Source organism: Oxyura jamaicensis, chromosome 10, assembly GCF_011077185.1.
Source record: "Oxyura jamaicensis isolate SHBP4307 breed ruddy duck chromosome 10, BPBGC_Ojam_1.0, whole genome shotgun sequence".
Taxonomy (NCBI): domain Eukaryota; kingdom Metazoa; phylum Chordata; class Aves; order Anseriformes; family Anatidae; genus Oxyura; species Oxyura jamaicensis.
The window spans coordinates 19,094,513-19,112,707 of record NC_048902.1 but is presented as its reverse complement, the minus strand read 5'-3'; the positions used below and the strand labels follow the sequence as shown (position 1 = coordinate 19,112,707).

Genomic DNA, 18,195 nt, shown 5'->3' with positions numbered 1-18,195 from the left:
GAAGGTGACATTGCGGCAGAATAATAGCACAGTAGTTGGCTTGTTGATAGGAAAACCCTTTGGAAGTAATAACTCCAGTTTTCCTTTGGTGCTGTTCACTCCCACTTAAATGAGATTAATTGTGCTGTTGAGTTCCCCGAGTTCAGCATCCAAAATAAATACATAAATTAAGACGGGCGACGGCGCGGAGGCTTTAACTGCGCCTTGACTCCCTGCCACCACCCGCGGGATGCGGCGGGGAGGGAGCAGCCCTCCTCCCTCCCTTACCGCCCCGCATCCCGCAGAACACACACGATGACCAGCGCCCTGCCCGCGCCGTCTGAGCCTCTCTCCTTGCTCCTCCTGGGAAGGTTTTCTTTGGCCGGAGCTCTGCAAGGTGCACAAGCCGCTTCCAAAGTGCCAGATGTGCGCGGAATAGGAAACGGGCTGGCCGGGCTCCAGGCTGCGGGACCTGCAGCACAGCCGCGGCTCCCCAGGAAAACCGCCGGCTGCCAAGAGCTCCAAGTGATGTCAGCCCTGGAAGTGTGTCAGGTTCGAAACCCTTGTACTTTGCTCCCTGTGAAGTATTAATCTCCCAAGGCCTGCGCTGTAACGGGTCCTGTCTGGCTCGGTGCAGCTTTGTTTGTTTTGGGTTAGAAGCGTTGGAGGGTTTTTTTTCGGGGAGGCGCTGGAGGCTGTCCGCGGGCTGGGCTGGATCCTGGCCTCGAGCTGGTCCTGGGGCCCCGCTCAGCCCTGCCTTGAAGCAAAGGTCTAAACCTTGTCATTGCTGCCCCGTGTGTCTGTTGGAAGGGTCTGGGGTGGCTGGTGGAGATCCCAAGGTGCCTTAGGACCTCGGGTCTCACAGGGTCCCCACCAACCCCATGTGTCCTGTGGCTGTGGGGCTCTCAGGGCAAGCATGGGAGCAGATTTGGGTTCTCTGCTGCAGGACGGTGGGTGCCCGCAGCTGTAACATCGAGCGGCCTGTCACTTGTAGTAGTGTTTTGGTCACGGTGCTTTTACTGAGTCTGCTGATGGAACAAACTTCAGGTGTTCGGGTGCACGAGGCTGTCGTTGGCTTTGACTCAGCCCCGATGCATCGAACAGGATTTGTTGGGGTGCAGCCTGGTCGTACCCGGAGCTGCCTGCCCTTTGCTTGATGGCTGCTGCACAGTGGTCAGGCCTGAAGAAGACCTCACATGTGCCAAAATCTTGCTGGCTTCCTCCTGCTCCACCAGCTTGTGAAAGGCAGTACAGATCCCCAGGCATTTGGGAGCCCAGTAGTGGATCGGCTGATGGCAGCCGTGTGAGGTGCTCGACGAGGAGGCATAAACACACCGATGGCTTACACAGAAATGCTTCCCCTTTTGTTTATGCCAGCATGGTTTTGTTTTTCAAATAACGACCAAAACACAACTCCTCCTCCTCCAAACAAAGCCTCCCGTTGCACAGTAACCTTTTATTTGCTTGTGCTGCCTAACAGGGCTCAAGGACGTGTTTGCTGCCGATACCCTTAATTTCCCCACAAGCATCTCACTTGTCTGGGTCCTTCCTCCTCAGTTTAGGTGCTGAAATCCTAGGGAAGGGAAATAACAGTACGTACAAGGAGGCAAGTGGTTTTCTGTGCTGGTCTCAGCCACCGAGTGCGAGCTCCCTCCTGATTTATGGGCTCGGAGCATTGCGTATCTTGATGTGAAAACATTGCTCTGAGGGTCTTGCCTCTGACCGAGTAATTACACGTCAGGAATCTGTCAACCCTCGCTGTGCTGCGAGCTCGCGCTACACCTGGTTATTTATAGCCCGGTAATCGTGAAAAGCAGAGAATTGATTCTCTTTCCCCTTCGCTCGATGCTAAGTTGGGCTCTTCCTGCCTCCGTCGGATGTAAAGGGAAGGAGATCGCAGCGGTGGGTGCTGGCTGGGCGCTGAGATGCTTTGGGAGGGGAGGCGTGGGCTGGAGGTGTCTGCTTTGGGGCTGCTGCGGAGGGCAGGGGACACTTCTGTGCCATGAGGATTTCACAACCTGTGTTCATCCAAAAGGCCACGTTTCCTTTTTTGCCGCTCAACAGGAGACTTCTCCATTTATTTGACTGGGCCTGGACAGGAGAGGTGGATGGATCGGTAACGGGAGCGAGGAAGTGATGGAAATAGATGTGAAAAAAGAACATTTTTCTCTTGGGCTGTTTTATTTATTTATTATCGCATAAAACATTGCAGGCATTAGCAACATGGGAGAGAATAAAACACCCCTGCAGAGCTGGGGCCAGAGAATAACACATCAAAGACCCTCCAGTTCAGGGCACGTTAACGTTTCAGTGCACTTGCGTTCCTCCAGAACGCCGTGCATGTATATATGTTCTCTGTAGCCATATGTGCACATATATTTATTTTCACATACATTTATAGTCTTGAAGCCACTACAGTCTGCCTCGTTATAGCTCAGCAGTTTGCTGGGCTTCGTGGGGTTCGGCATGAGCTCTGCTGGAACCTGGAAGGACACAGAGTGCCCTGTTCCTCTCTCCCTGCAAATCCCCGCTCTGCTTTTGGCTCCTTTTCCCCCACTCCCCGTTTTGCCTTCCAAAGATTTATTGTGAGACGCTCTCAGCTGTGTTAGGTAATTCCTGGGTATTGGTGGGCTGGCACGTCTGTGATATAAAAGCCTTCTTTGAAGGTACGTGCAGTGTCACCCTCTCTAGGGGAATGCTCTACAGGGTTTTGTGACCCTCAATTTAGAGATCCGTGAGCTGAAAGCCTCGAGTTCTGCTGGGCTTCGATGCCTGAAGTTGCATGCAGGAGGAGCCAAAGGCAGCGAGCTCTGCAGCTCCGTCACACAGGTCTGTAGCCAAACCACCTGAACCGGTAAGTGGGAAGGCTTCATGGCTCAGAAACCCAGCTCTGTGCTGCTGCCGACATCCCTTGGAGGAGCTGTGTCTGCTGGACGAGGCAGGTGGCTCTTCTGGGTGCTTTTCACTGCATTCGTTACTACTCCGGTACTTACGGGGCTGAAGGGGAGCAGGAGGCTGCGTGTGGCTGGGTGTTCAACCAGGGTCGTATCCAGTTCTGTCACCGGGTGATGAAGAATGAAAGTTGGAAATAGTCAGCAGCTTCTGTAAGCACTTAACATTCCTGATTTCATTTGTCTTTGATCTCACTTGGAGTAATTTTACTCCCTTCTGATCCTTTCCCTTGAAAGGGCTTTTATCTCGTTGTCAGGCTCGCTAATTTAGTGCGGTGTTTTGAACCAGACCTCCTCCTATATTTTCAGAGCCTGGAAGGGATTTTTTGCTTCATCGGGGAGAGTTTATACCATTCTTTGGACGTCGTAGGGCTGCAGTCGTAGCGGGGCTTTTTGCAATGCTGGGTCTGGATCCTGGGCAGTGCTGCTCCAACTGTGTGCACAGGGCCTGTCCCCCAGAATTGCAGTATTTTGTGGGGGATCCTTTGCTCATACTGTAGGAACGTTCCTTGGTGTGTTCTGTGGCAGAACAGTTGCCTGTGAAGTCCAGTTTCAAGTCATTTCCCTCCAGTGGTTCTTTCTCCTCTCTTGATCTAGCAGAGAGGGGCCTGAAGCAGCCCATCAGGATGGCGTGGGTGAGCCCTGCAATCTGGCCCTGAGTTTTGTAAGTGCCCCTTTTTTCTTTAACATACCAGCTAGAAGCTGGGATCCGGCCAGGTTTTGTCTTAGAGGAAAAGAGCTGGGCGGTATTTAGGGATATAGAACCATCATCATCTATTTTTTTAAAAAAACAAGTATTTCTTCTGCCACGATGCTGTTTTTACTTTGCCGCAAGCAGGTTGATCTTTAAAAGACTGAAGTTTGAGAGGCTGATAATTGCTTCCTCCCGACCTGTGCTGGCGTAGGAAGCTGCAGTGCAGAGCTCTGCTCTATTCCTGGCTGCCTGAGCCAGCCAGCCGCCCCATCTCGCTGCACCTTTTGAAGAGGAGGAGTGTTTTCAGCAAAATACCATTTTAATTGCAGTCTGAGGAGAACAGAAAATAGGACAGAGACTCAGGCTGTTGTGCTGAGTGACGAGGAGGAGGGCCTGGCATGGAGCACGAGCCCACGGAGGGTCTGGAGGGGTGAGGACAGCCGCTGGGTGCACGATGGCACATGGGATGCCCATGTTTTGGGAAGCTCTGCGAGGAAGGTAAGAGGAGGCGCCTCCAGCATCTGTGCCCATGGTGCTGGGGCTGCCCATGGGTGTCCAAAATGCGATGGTGTGTCACTGCTGGCAGTGGGGCTTAAAGGAGGAGGCAAGGGGAAGAACACAAAGAGAGCTGGAGCCCTGCACTTGTTGGGAACTTGCTCTCTGCTTCGCTTTTCCTGATTCATGAAGTTTTTTGCAGCGGCTGTTTTGGATGGAAGGCTCCCAGTGGCAGCGTCTTCCCAGAGCAGCCTTTCAGCTTTGTTCCCACCACTTCTGGTCTCCTGTGGAGTCAGTGAGTGAGTTTCGTAGCTTGCTGTGATCCTCAAAGGACTAATCTTGCTGAGGAGACGTGATGAATTGGGCATTTGGTGGCATTCCCTGCGGTCCTCAGCTTGCTCCGTAGCCGTGCCCGTGCTGCCTGAGGGGCCCGGGCAGAGAAACTTGGCAGGGCTACGGTGGCTGACGGCTCCAGAAATCACTTTGTGGTCATCTCTGGCTTCGTGTGGTGAGCTCAGGGAATCAGTCAAAGGCGCGGAGGGGAGCAGGGGCCCATGTGCATCCTGTAGGGTGTAAGAAGACGAACCGAGAGACCCGATCACAAGCATGGTGTGGCTGGGGGCTGCCTTTCAGTCGGCTGCTACAACCAACAGTCAGGGCAGGCCTGACATGTACCTGTCCCTATCAGCTTGGGTGGGCACCGAACGAGCCCCCAGCATGGGCAGGGCGAGCTCCTTCCTTCGGGGGCACCTGTAGTTCCCGGCACACGCCTCGAAATTATTCCGTCTCTCCGCACGTGTAATTCTGCGTGTCATTGCCCCTAATTGCATGCTTAACACACGCACCTTTAAAGCGCGGCCCTTTTATCAGCAGTAGGTAGTAGCAGGTTTAATAGGGTGTTTGAATTCCTATAAAATTAATCTGTAGCCTTCTGCGATAGGAGACGGGCAGGGAGCCATGTGGTTCATATCCAGTGTTGATAAACTTGTTATGGAGGCAGGAAACATTTCTGATTGGAGCGGTGACAAAATAATTTGGAGCGGAGCCATAAAAAGAGTGGATGGTGATGGTTTGAGCACAGCAGAGATTGAAATTGCTGGTGTGTGGAAGCAGCGCTGCCAGCTAACATTGACTTAGTGTCTCTGGAGAACTCTAACGGCAAATGCATTTTATTAATGGCAATATTCTTTTAGGAAACGCTGAGCCTTGTTGCGGAGGTGGAGCTCTCCTGCGAGTACGTGGGTTTGGAAATGGGCCAGCCCCGAGCCCTGTCGAGCTCCGCTGGCTGCTGGTCACCGCGCCGGGCTCCGGCTGCAGCAGGCGGGGTGCCCGAGGGCATGATCCGGGTGAGACATGGTGCGGCAGCCTCTCGGACTGCTGGTTTGCAGCCAGGATAGCCTCTGGTGCAGCGGGGAAAATGCATCCATGCATTCGTTCTGGATACGGCTGTATGGGATAAAACAGCCAAAGGCAGCAGGGCACGTTTTGAACCATTCTTTTGTTGTCTTTCCTTCGAAATCCCACTACACGAACTGGAGATGCTGCTGTTCTGGGTTCCCAGCCCTAGCTTTTTCTGCCAGTTCCCCCCGAGGACGTTTTAACCCATCCTGCATCTCCTCTGAACCGGTTTGCTGCTCTGTCCCTAGATCTCAGGGCCTTGGCCTGGCCTCGTGGCTTCTGTTACCCCCGTAGTGCTCTGACCCTGCCTGTGCTCAGCTCTTGCCACAGCAGCCTCAGGCTGGAGCGGGACTGGCAGAGAGCACTGCTCCAGCCCGGCTGTCGCTGTTGGCACTGGGTTCCCAAGCTGGGCTCGAACACCCTGGCTTGTGCTAAGCCGTGTCCTCAGGGCTGATCAGCCTTCAGGGAGGCTGAGGTCTGCGGCACGTGGGAGGGAGCCCTCACTTCTCAGGGGCAGCTCTGGCAGGTGAAGGAGAAGCTGGGGCTCGTTCTGCATCTTGGCTGTCTGCTGATGTTGCTACCTTGCCACCTTCTTCCAGTTGTTCCTCTCTGCTTGAACCCAGCGTGGAAAAAGCTAATGTGGAGAGAAGAGGCGCCTGCTGGGCACGAGGGGGAGCAGCGGAGGTGGTGCAGGCTGTGCTTGCAGCCCGAGAGATGTGTGGTGGACAAACTGTGCTGTATAAAAGGGGGGTGTGATTAATCAAGCAAGCCCCAAGGAACCGCTGTCTTTTCTTTGCAGGGAGGCTGCTGGAAGGGGATTCTCTGGAGCTGAGCTGTAGTGCTGGTCCTGCAAAGGTGATACTGGAGCCGAACCAAGCCGTGGTTTTGGACTGTAACCTGGCCCCCGTTGAGCAGGTGATCAATATCACGTGGAAGAAGAATGGGTTTCCATTAGTGGAGCAGGAACATCTGCGTGTGCTTCCGAATGGATCACTCTTCATCTCGTCCCAGGCGGTGGCAAAGGACAGTAAATATCCCGAGAGGGCTGGCGCTGAGGGTAATTACTCCTGCGTGTCTCACAGCTCCCTAGGGGCTGTCACCAGTCAAACGGCTGCTGTCAGATTTTCAAGTAAGTGTGTTTTTTTGTTTGTTTGTTTGTTTTTCCTCTGGTCTTTGTACAGACCGTTACCACCCAGAGAGTTTAAGACAATGTCTCTGAAGTGAAATTCTATTAATGATGTGTAGGTGGGATTTGGGATAGCACCCAAATAAGCTGTGATGCGTCTCTCTTGACCCGATGTTAACATGCTGTGTGACTCTCCCAGGTAAGTGCTATCAGCCACGAATTAAAAACAGGACTCTTCTTGCTCTTCAAAAGCCAGCGCTTGTTTTTGCAGGGAAATCAACGCTTCAAAGCCCCGAGTCAACACTGTCTGCATGGGAAGGTGGCGGTGGAGGCCTGGCTCTGAGAGCTCTGGCAGCCCCACCTAAGGCCCTGGTGAGCTTATTTCCCCAGTAATGTAGATGAGGAGCACTGCCTTGAGTCTGAGCATTGGCTCTTTTATCAAAGAGTTGGTCAATGAGAGATGGGCAAGTGGAAGCGGGTGGCTGCGTGAGGGCAGAAAGCACTGGAAACAGGCCGGGCTGTACACAGGGGGTCCAAGTTCCCCTTTGTCCCTGCTCCTGGTCGCTAGCTTAGATCATGACAGCCTGCTAGGGGTATCTGCTGCCCTCCCCGTTTGTGACACCTGTGACTTTGATGGCTTCAGCGTGTCTGCACAGGGATTTGTGAAAACGATAGACTGGGAATGCAGCTGGGACCTGATGCACCAAGGGAGGCCTTTGGGGTTTTTCACCTTTCCAGTGCTGGGAAAGGGCTCTAGGTCTTCTGTGCTGGATTTGGCCGTACACATCAGCCAGTCCGTCTCCAGGTTGGTTGAGACCATCGTCTCCTCTGGGCTCCGTGGTGAACAAGGAGCACAACTCGGTGCTCTGGGAAGCAGGTGAATGCAGTAGGGGCCAGAGGGTTTGCTGAGATGTTGCTGCAGGAAGAATTTACTGAACTCAAGGGGAAGCTCTGGACAATGAAGGGCAGTGCTCACCGAGGCTGGGACACGCGTCTGTCTGTGTGTCTGACAATCTGTGTCTCCACTTGGTGTTAGGACTTTGTTATGAGGTGAATCTCCCTCTCTAATGGAAGAGATGAAAGAGAGAGCTCTTCAGGCTGGTCTTCAGTTCAGTCTCAGAACAACACTCCAAGATCTGAACTACTGAATCTTTGTGCAGCATTCAAGAATAAAATTCCTTTCTGTGCAGAAATGGCTACCGGAGCTATTTTAAGTATGTGAGTGTCAATAAATGATTCCTTGACCTCCCAAACAAGAGAGGTTAGAAAACAATGCCAGCACGGAAACACTTCTCTCTAGTACAGCCGCCTATGTAAATGTTGCTGGATGCGGCTGCGCAGGGCACCCTGCAGGCCTGAAATGCGTTTCCAACCTAGGGAAATTGGGGCCGAGGTGCTCCTGAACTTGGTCAGAGCTGTCGGAGGTGAACGTGCAGAGAGGATGTCCTGACAGCCACGTTACACCGTGATGTGTTTAACATTTGGTGGCGCAGGTCTGGCCAAGCACGTGTGTCATCCGTGAGCATGGCTGTAGAAAGCAGGAGTCCCGACAGCAGCTGCAGGTTTTGCCAGGCCAGGGGGTCTCTCAAAAACAGGAGGCAGACTGAAATTACCCTTCCCTTCCCCTCGCATTTTTTCCAGAGGAGTGTAGGTAACTTGTCTCTCCCAGAAACGAGGAATTTCAGGTGAACTCTCTCCAGCTTGTCTCTCCTTGTGTGTACTCACGTCTCCTCACGGCCATCTGCATGGGAAGGTGCTGCTTCTGTGGCAAACGAATGCACCTGACATACGATATTCATTCCCAGAGGGAGAGCAGCGAGGGAATTGATTAATGAAATGCATCTCGGGCCATGTTTTTTATGGGTTGGGCAGAAGCGCTTGCCACATTAGCATTCAGCTGGTGCAAACGAGGATCCTAAAGGCTTTTTTTCCCTGCTGGCTGAATACAGCAGTCTGCCCAAAGTTGTTTACGTGTGGATGGAGTTATTCTTTGTGCTGACTGCCCTGGGCACTGCTGACCAGTACGAGGCAGAAGAAGCAAACCTGACCAGCAGGTAGGCTTTATTAGCCTCAGCCCCTGCTCCTGACCCAGCGCATTCCCTTCCCCGGGCAGGAGATCCTGAGCTGGGCTCTGAGCTGGGCTCTGCGCTGCTCAGTGCTGCAAAGACAAGTAAGAACACTTGGTATTCATAATACCGAGTCATCTCCTGTGGCTCTTCATGCTTGGAGTCGTTTCTTTGTTCGTTCACGACTGACTTGCCCCATGTAGGCTAAGTACCACGAGGAAGCTCTGGGCTGGCCCGGCACCTGCTGCAGTCGGTGCACAGGCAGTCCGGGGGCACTGGGACACATCCTGCCAGGCTTCCCTGCAGGCAGGTGCCAAGTAGAGGTGGGGATGAACTCCTCTCCTCCTGCCTGCCCGTGCCGTGCCTAGTCCTTACAGGATTTGTTCACCGGTGCGTGCAGGAACTAAGTAAAACGAGCGGCCCTTGTCAGCGCTTCTTCTACTCCGTTGGACACGGCCGCTGTGTTTCAGGTGTGCAGGAGTCAGCTTTGCCCTCCCGGTAGCCCCAGAAGCTCTGGCATTTCCATGGGTAAGGGCTGCTGGCTCTCCAGCTGGGAAGGGAAAGCGTCAGGCTGAGGTGAGTGGGGAGGCTCGGAGAGGCAGATCGGAGCAGACAGACGGCGTCCCCGGCGAGGGCTGGATTGACAGAGGCTGCCCAGGTGACAGCAGAGTGCTAAAAGGGATCGCCGAGTTGTGGGTTGCTGGAGGTGATTTTGAAAACGGAGTGAAACGGGCAAAAACCCATGTCTCTTTTGTCTGACAGCAGCTGCCAGAATGCATAAGCCTCCCGTTACGTGCACAGGCAGGAAAACCGCTCTCTGCCCATGCTCGAGCAATCAAGGTGGCCTTGAAGGCAGCCCTGCTGTAGGAGTTGCCAAGAAGACGTTCACGCGTGTGACAGGGGTGCAGCCTGTCACCTTGAGCGCACAGGACAGCGTTGGGCCAGGGCTTGGATTGCTGGGGACAGCCACAGCCGGCGGAGGAGGCCTGGGGAGCGCAGCCCTTGTGGGACAGATGACAGAGCGGTGACTGGCGGCTTTGCCACGTGTGGTGGTGACCCAGTGTCTTGGCCATGTCAGCGTCTTCCAGGGAAACCTAGAAACACTGCGATGACCTCCATCCTTTCCCTTCCAGCATGACCCGCGTGTCAGCTCGTGTTTTGCTGGATAAACGTGCGACACAACAACACCCTGCGGCTTGCTGCTCGTTGTCGCCCCGTGCCACCGGCTGAGACCCGTGCCACCGTCCACAGCTCGTGGTGGAGGCAGGAGGAGGGACTGAGGGTTCTTGGTGGGATCATACCTGCTGCGTGCGCAGCTGTTGCGGCTGAGGAGTGAGGTTTGGAGGTTTCCCCCACGTGGAAATACCAGGGGCGTTATTGTCGCGGTGGGAAGGTGTAGCTTTCTACCTGCTAATAACTACATTTGCGAAGATTTGTTAAAGCTGTTAATTTAGCTTAAACATTTTGTGCGAGGGAGGTTCTAGAAAATTACAGTAATTGTAGCTGTCAGATGAAGACGTCTGCTGTGCCTGCAGGGAACGGGCCCGTACCGCACGGTGCTGGCAGCAGCTGACGGCGAGGTTTGGTGTTGCTGCAGCTGGCGGAGCAGCCCGAGCAGGAAGGAGTGCACGTGTACGCTTGTGCTCCTCTCTCCGAGGAGAGCTGCTCTCTGTGATGCACCGCGTGTCTGAGAGAACAGGATTTGGTCTCATCATAAGGATTTACTTTATGGATTTTATGCTGTTTCGTGGATTAGGTGCGGAGCTGAGTGGAGACCTGTGTGCGGAGCCAGGTCTTGGTGGGGGTCTCTGCTTGCTTGCCACTACCACTCTGGCCAGAAAACTTCCAGCAGATAACTGCATGAGCTCTGGAACATCCATCGGTGTGACCTTCGGATGCTGTTTGCAGTAGGTGAAGAGCTGGCATCTGTACAGAGGCAGGTTTGAGCCCCACAAAGGTTTGCTGGGCAGCACCCGTCCTGTGCCCCTCTGGCCCTGCAGCCTGAGCTCTGTCTCTGCCTCCTCCACCGTGCGGGGCCATGGCAAATCGTCCCCAGGGCTTCCTGCACATTTCCCTGCTGCCTCCCCGTCCCATTTAGCCGTGTATGTGGTCTCAGTGGGGGCTGTAGTTGGCCCCATCTTAGAAACACCGAGCGATGATAACGAAAAGCACGCGGGGAGCGAGCACATGCAGAATCGGGGGGCGAAGCGCTGTGGGAGAGAGCAGCAAGCTCGTTTCAGAAGGCTGAATTCCTCGCATAGGCAGCATTTTCTGCCCGGGGTGTAGTGTTGCTGGCTGGCAGCCTTTCCAAGCTCGGGGCCTCCTGCGCGGATCAGGCCGGGGGGAGAGGGGGAGGGCGCTGGGCTTCCCGTGCTGCCGGCACCCCGGGCTGGGAGCCTTGGCACCGCGGCTTGGCTCCAGCTGGGTTTAACGTGGCAGCGTGGAGTGGTGCAGAGCGTGGTGCTGTGGCACGTTGCTGAGGGTGAGCTGCCTCTGTCCCACCCGGGCACCCCTTGGGACAAGAGAGGAGGAGGACAAAGGGTGACAGCGTGCAGTCCCAGGCTGGTGCAGGGCTGCTTGTGGAGTAGCCGTGAGCCTGGCCGGGAAGGCTGGCTCTGCCTGGGCCTTGTCAGCGCTGAGATCTGCAGTTCTTATTCAGTCCTGCATCAAACAAATGTTCTCACAAATGGGGCTCCTGTTCCCTGTCCCCTCCTTCACCAGCCGGTGTGTGGCCTTCGCAGCCGGGCAGGCCGCTCCTTCCAGAGCTCCCAGAGCTGGCCTTTCCCAGCCTGTCCTCAGCAATCCCCACGGGCCCTACCCTGATGCTGTAAGGGGACAGCAGCAGAGCTGCCCAGACCCCAGATCCCACCATCGGAGCCACCGGGCAGGGTTTCCTCGGCCTTGCCGGGGCTGAAGGAGCCTCGCTGCTCCTGGCCGCCGCGCTCCCTAATCAGGGTCACCCTTTAGTCACGCTCCTCCACACCCTAACGAGAAATCCGTCACGGGTGCATTTCTTGGCTCTGGGCTTTTGAAGAGCCGGGCTGGAGCCCAGCACAGCAGGCGTGGGGCTGGCGGGGAGGCGCGGGGCAGGGTCTGTTTCTCAGCAGCGAATTTCAGGCTGGCGGGCGCAGCTCTGGCAGGTGATGGGGAGGAGAAGGTGGCAGCCCCTCGCTTTGGGACAGCTTTCTGCCCTGGGTAACCCCGGGGGCACAGGAAACATTGCTGCCTTTCGTAGCCCTTTGTATTTCATAGCAAAATAGGTGGAGGTAAGCCTGGCTTGGTAGCCATCCTGCATCTCCTAGCACGCTGCGTACAGCGTGCTTGCTTGCTGCCATGCAGGAGATGGGAAAAAAAAGAGTAAGGAGCTGCCTGCTGCAACTTACGGAGCCTTTGCACTGCTGTTGGTGACGGTGACATCGCTGCTCATGCACACCATGGGCTGCATAAGTCTACCTGTCCCTGGAGGCTGGTCTAAAGCTGCTGGAAACTTTGGGACTCCATCCTATCAGCTTAGATTGTGCCACTTAATGAAACAAGAGACCTGGCTTGGAGCGGAGGGAACAGAGGTACCGATAGGTTTAATCTTTTTAGGGGGGTTCCTGCCTCCCCTTGTGACATTTCCAGGCATGTTGACCCTTCAGAGACTGCCAAAGTTCTCTCGTTTATACTCATAAGTTGAAAAGAGTGTAATGGGAAAGAGCATTAAGGATACCAGGAGGAGGTTGTTCGGGTGGTGCCAACCTGAATGTGCTCTTGGCATTTGATGGATTTTCTTTTAAACTTTTGGGTTTATCAAAGTACACTAGCGTGAGCTTAAAAGCTCACGCAGTTCTTGGAAATTGTGCTGTGTTAAAGTGCTCTGCAGAGTGTATTTGAAAACACTGAAGCAGTTGCCTGAGCTGGGGCCTTACGCTGATTTATTTTTCAGACTTTTCCAGGAAAAGGTTTTTCGTTGCCATTTGTATTGAATTGTAAAACTACACTTGGCAGACAGCTGGTGGGAGAATTCGGTCTGCAACTGTTGCAGAGAGCAATGAGTCGCTTTAAACATGCGATAACTGTTTAAGTTAAAGAAAAATACTAATGACAGCTGAGAATACGCTGGGGTTAAAACAGGGCACGTAAAAGCATTTTATTTTCAACATGGTCCATTTTTCCTCAGGCGAACACCGCAATGAAGTGCGTGTGTGCATGTCTATCTGTGATGCAAAGAAAACAGAAATGTATGGTTTCTGTAAGATGTGAAGCAGTGGTGTTCTTGGGAAGAGGCAGTGGGATAAGCACGTGCTTGGGAGGGAGCAGAAGGTCACCCGGAGTCCTGGTAAGCCCAGCGCTGTGCTTGACCCAGCGATGGAGCCTGTTTTCTGGCTAAGCCTTGCTGTGTTTGTTGTGCCACGGGCGGGATTTCTGGCACTCGCGTTACAGCATCGCTGGAGGATTTGTGCTGCAGGGTGGCTTTAACAGCAAAGGCGGCTCAACAGAGGCTTATTCAAAGCAAGAGCCAGTTCTGCTGGAGAAGAATTTAAGTTTTTGCTCCATTCAAGGAGCCTGCGTGCCTGTTCAAAACTGTGTGTGACTGAGGTGCCTCGGGGTTATGCTATTGATGGGTCGGATGCTGATGGCCACAGGGAGACAGTCTCCACCCTGCTGATATCAGCAGGGTTTTGCTGTGCGTGTGGGACAGGAGGAAGATCAGCCAGCCCCGTGTGAACCATGGGCAGGGTGCAGTCCCAGAGCAATCACAAGTGCTAGTGCTCTATCTCTGGAGCACGTTCAGCCTCTCTGCTATAGGAAGGAGCATGTAGACAGGGACGAGCCTTGGAGAGCGATGGAGTGGTGTGGCCTGTGTGAAATCCGTCCTCCTCCTCTTAGGAAGGTGGCTGTTTGCATCCCCACGTGCTCCATCCATGAGATGCTGCTACATCTCATCTGTTCGAGTGGGGTGAGGTTCGTTTCTGCACAGCAAAGCTGTTCCTGCCCTTACAGTCTCTCACCCTTGTCTCCAGCGTTGTCAGCCTGGGGGCAATTGTTTTCTGTTGACATCTAACTTTGTTCTTCCTCTTGCCTTGTTTTGATTTGGGCTGCGGGGTGCCACAAGGCAAGGGGAAACTCTTGCCTATCAGGGCTGCGGTGTTTCCCCCTCTTTTTTTTTTCTCATTCTGGGTGTCATTCCCTGGTGGAGTAACTGAACAGATGAGGAAGTGATTTAGAAAAGCAACTGGCCAAACCAGCTGATTGCCTGTCTCCTCTCACACTATTGCCTTCAAGGAGAAAATGAGGCAAGAAGGAAATTTGCACATTGAAACATTTCAGTTGCTGTCCTTAGGACTGCTGGGGGCTTGCCGGACACGGGAAAGGGAGAGATTACATTTCAGGCTCTTTAACAGAGAAAAGCCTTCCTCTTAAATCATGCGTCATAACAGGTTTGCATTTCCCAGCAGAAACTCGAGTTATTAACCTTCCCTCCTTTCTTCTTTTCCCAGCCTTATCCCGCTTTTTCCAACAGCCGGAGTCGCAGACAGTGGAAGAAAATGGCATGGCTCGGTTCGAGTGTCGGATCGAAGGGCTGCCCTCCCCTGTCATCACGTGGGAGAAGGATCACGTAGCTGTTCCGCAGGAACCTAGGTGATGCTCTGATTGTTTTCCTGGGTTAGCTCGAAAAAATAAATCTGAAACGTGACCGCTTAGGATTTGAAAATCCTTCATAAAATGTAGAATGAAGAGAAAAATGATAGACCAGGTTTAACCTGAAAAATTAATCGCTGTAGGTGCAGGTGGTTAAGGGACCCATGCATATAGGTCGATAAAACACCAAAATAAAATAAGCCTTTCCCCAAATATTATCTAACCAACCAAAAAAACCCCAACAGCAACAAAACCCCAACAAAACCATGCCCTTTTTTGTTACTGATCTCTTGTTCTGGAACCTTTGCCATGATGGACCAAGCGCTCAGTCTATAAAAGAGAGTTTACTGGAACTGAAATTGGGTAGAAATTGTCTAATGAAGTAATTAAATGAGACCTGAGCTGCAGTTTTCCATATCAGCCTCTTACTCTTAATCTGGAGTATTGAAGGGAGACCGAGAAGAGCATGCCAAAAGGCAGACAGCAGCATAAACGTGAGTGGAGGAACTTGAAATCGGGCCAGCTGGTACCGCACAGATCCTGCACCCTGCGTGCACGGAGCACGGCACACCGTGCAGTGGGGGCTGCCTTTGACACGTCCTCTCGTGCAGTTAAATGGGGTAGAAGTTTTTTTGGGGGTCCTGGCTTGAGGACTATTTCCCCGTCTGACTGTGGGGTGTACCTGACAGAACTGCGATGCGGTTTTTCTTTAGATTTAGTTGTGGTTTTAGAGCCAGTTGTTTTCTTCACTCTTGTCCCACACAGATCTGTCTTGGGGTTAGTGGCTCTTCTAGAGCTCTGCGTGTGCTCGGTAACCTTGGTGGGCTTGCCTTTTATTTTATTCCTATGTATGGAGGTGATCTAGTAAAAATCCCTGAATTTTGTTTTTTTCTGGGGTAGGAAAAGATAAGAGTCCCTGCAGCATGATACCTTCTGTTAAGGAAAATCAGCTACAGGCAAAGAGAATAAACCATTAGCTGGGTTTTAGCTGGTCTGTAGCCATCATCCCTGCAAGGCATCAGCGACTGCATTGCCCTTTAGTTCCTAAAAACTCTCTGTTCTGGAGAAGGAGCTGTTTCCCTCCCAGGAAAGCCAATCCAAGAGGCAGGAGGGGAGGATGGAAAGGGGTGAAGGTAAGGTTTAGGAATAATTTTTCTACAAAAACAGCTTCTGTAAGAATAAAGGCTTGTGTCCTTGCGTATGAAGTGTGGTATGTAAAGGTTCATAGGAAGCTGTTGCTTTGTAATGAGACAAAAATTAATTAATTAAAGAAAAGGTAATAAAAAAAAAGGGCTGGCAGAAGGAAGTGTGCTGTAGATTGGGCAATGGCTTTTTAATGAGACAGCTGGATGGATGTTGTGAAGTTACTTGCTCGGAGATTGCTTTCAACGCGGGCAGCCTGAAAATTGTTTTCCTTGTAAAAAACACCCCGTAATCTCTGGCTGCAGATCTTGCTTTTTAAATCATGTTTTAGCTAATATCCTTTTTCAGAAGGATTTGCTTTTTTTTTTTTTGCTGTTGTCTGGTTGTTGTTGTTGTTGTTGGATTTAACGTAACCGGCTTTCGAAGGAGCGAAGTGAATTCCAGGAACCGCTGGCTGCCACCCAGACCTCTCTGTTATCCCTGCCCCATCGCGCCTGAGGACCAGCCCTCAGGCCAGCCTCTGATTGCTGTGTGCACGGCTGATGAGCCTGTGAAAAAGCAATCGTTCGGATAGGTAGGCATCAGGATGATGGCTTCGTATCCTGAAATAGCACCCTCAGATGTATGCCCAAATCAGGCTCTGGGGCTGCAGGTGCAGCCTTCCACATAATGCTATAATATTGGTGCATGTGAGGAGGGATGGAGCAATCACAGTAAACTGAAAAAAAAAGCACGATAACTATTTTTGTTCCTCTTTTTTTTTTTTTTTGTTTTTCCTACTTTTTTCCTATATTTCCTATTGCCTTTGGGTGCTGTCTCTGGCCTTTGCCGTTGGGTGCAGGTTCTAGCACGGTGCCATCTCAAAGGCATTGAAGGCTGAGCTTAAAAAGCACTTAAACAACCCAAATGGGTATGGAAGTGTTTATGGATGTTTTCAAAATACTTTTCCCACCCTGCCAAAGTTCAGGACAGAATCCAACTTCCATATGGGCGTAAGACACGGAATTCTTTTGCAATTCTGTCTCTGAAGCACTTAAAAAAAAAAAAAGTCTTAAATCTGCAGCAGCTGCTGAGAGGTGGCTTGCAGGATCTCTCTAGACTGCAGTTCTGTTGGGGTGTGTGCTACGTCTTTTGGCATAGGCTCTTCTCTATTTTACATACTGGCTGTGGTTCACACGAGGCTCCAAATTGCTGCTTATTTTCTCTAGAGCCAAGATGAGTGCTTGCTAAGAGCTGGAGGTCTTCGGAGGTCTGCACATAGCCACATACCTTAGACCACAAGCTCTGCAGTCAGAGCATCTTGTATCGACGTTTCGGCTATGTGAGGGTTTTATCTTCATGGAGGGTTTGCTTCTGCCATGTGTCAGCAGTGCCTTAACGTGCTTGGGTGCACCCACACGGCTCTGCAGCAGTGAGCAAAAGCAAACTTGGAGCCTGCAACAAAGCAGCAGATTCCTGACTTGTCCCGAGGTACCTTAGCCTGTATTGTGTGAGCCTGCAAGAAAGGATGTGGCAGCAGTTTCTTGGGGAGAAGGTAAGAAAGGGAATGGTGCTGTTAATGCTGGAATATTCTCTGCTATACACACGGTATGGACGTGGTCCTGAGCAGCCTGACCCTGCTCCGAGAGGGAGAAGACTACAGATTTTCAGAGGTCCCTCCCAGCCCCGGTGATTCTGTGATGGAGAATTGGAGTCTCTCTCTTGGAAGATGCTTTGCCTACTGCTCGAAATATCTTGATATTAATTACGGACTCAAACAGCAGATGCACGACAAAAATAAATACTATCACAGTGGGAAGCTTTCCCTCCGCAGTGCTGAGAAGATGCAAATATTTGTCTTCGTTCTCCTGTGTCCTGATGAGGCATCCTGGTAAGGGTTTTCAGGAAACCATCTCCTTTGAGGTCTCTGGAGTGTGATCCTGAGCAAAGCGTGTCTGTGTAGGCAGTGAGAGCAGGGCTCTGGGGATGTGGAGCAGTGGCCCTTGCTTACGTGGGAAGCTTCACCAAGACGGCATCCTTGAATCAGGCTGTAGGATCGTGCACACAGTGACAGTATGGTCACAGGAGGAGCTCTGCTAGCTCTTCTGCTTCTGCATCTGCTGCCCAGAGAGCAAGAAGCGATGAGCTCAGATCGCAGCAGCTGAGGCCTGGGCTAGGCTCTAGGCTTGCAGCTGGGATGTTTGTCTGGAGCAAGCTGCTTGGGGTGGGGATGGGATTTCCATTGCTGGAGGTTTGGAACCACGAGATGAGTGGATGTGCTGATGGTGACCACGGCTTGGACATGGGGTGGGTCACCTCTTATGGTCCTCCTGGTTCTGTGACCCTTGCTCATGGATCCAGCTGGCTCAGCACCTGGAGAACCACGGTTATTAATGTCAGGGTTACTTTCAGGGATCTTCATGGATGGCAGGGCTGGCATTCATGGTTATAACTTGTCTTTGTGCTGTTCCTGTGGAAGCTGCTATCCCTCCCCTTAGCAATTGCCTTTGAATGTGTCCTTTTCATAATGAAGACTGATAACCTAGAGCTGCCTGTCAAAGCTCGGCAGCTCTGTTTATAGAGGCTTGCAATTAAAAATGGATCTCATATATAATTAAAAAGGATCACGTAGGCTTTGCGCCTTGCATTCAAGAATAAAGAGGCTGCCATCTAGGAATCCAGGCAGAAAATGGAGATGCTGACAGCCAGCTCCTACTTTTATGCTAATTGCTAATCATC

The 18,195-nt window shown here is 52.3% G+C and overlaps 1 protein-coding gene across 5 annotated transcripts in view; it reads left to right on the top strand.

Moving 5' to 3' along the window:
* IGDCC4 (immunoglobulin superfamily DCC subclass member 4) overlaps positions 1-18,195 on the top strand; it is an 88,367-nt gene that overhangs the window by 25,069 nt on the left and 45,103 nt on the right. For 3 of the 5 annotated variants that reach the window (XR_004753591.1, XM_035335982.1, XM_035335983.1), the window contains exons 2-3: positions 6,317-6,646; positions 14,193-14,334. Coding sequence is in view for 4 of the 5 variants with exons in the window: in XM_035335982.1 (XP_035191873.1) it covers positions 6,317-6,646; positions 14,193-14,334 (472 nt within the window). In the remaining variant the exon portion in view is untranslated. Of the gene's footprint in view, positions 1-6,316; positions 6,647-6,730; positions 6,843-14,192; positions 14,335-18,195 lie in introns of those variants that run through there. The other 2 variants (XM_035335984.1, XM_035335985.1) reach the window with 2 other exon arrangements.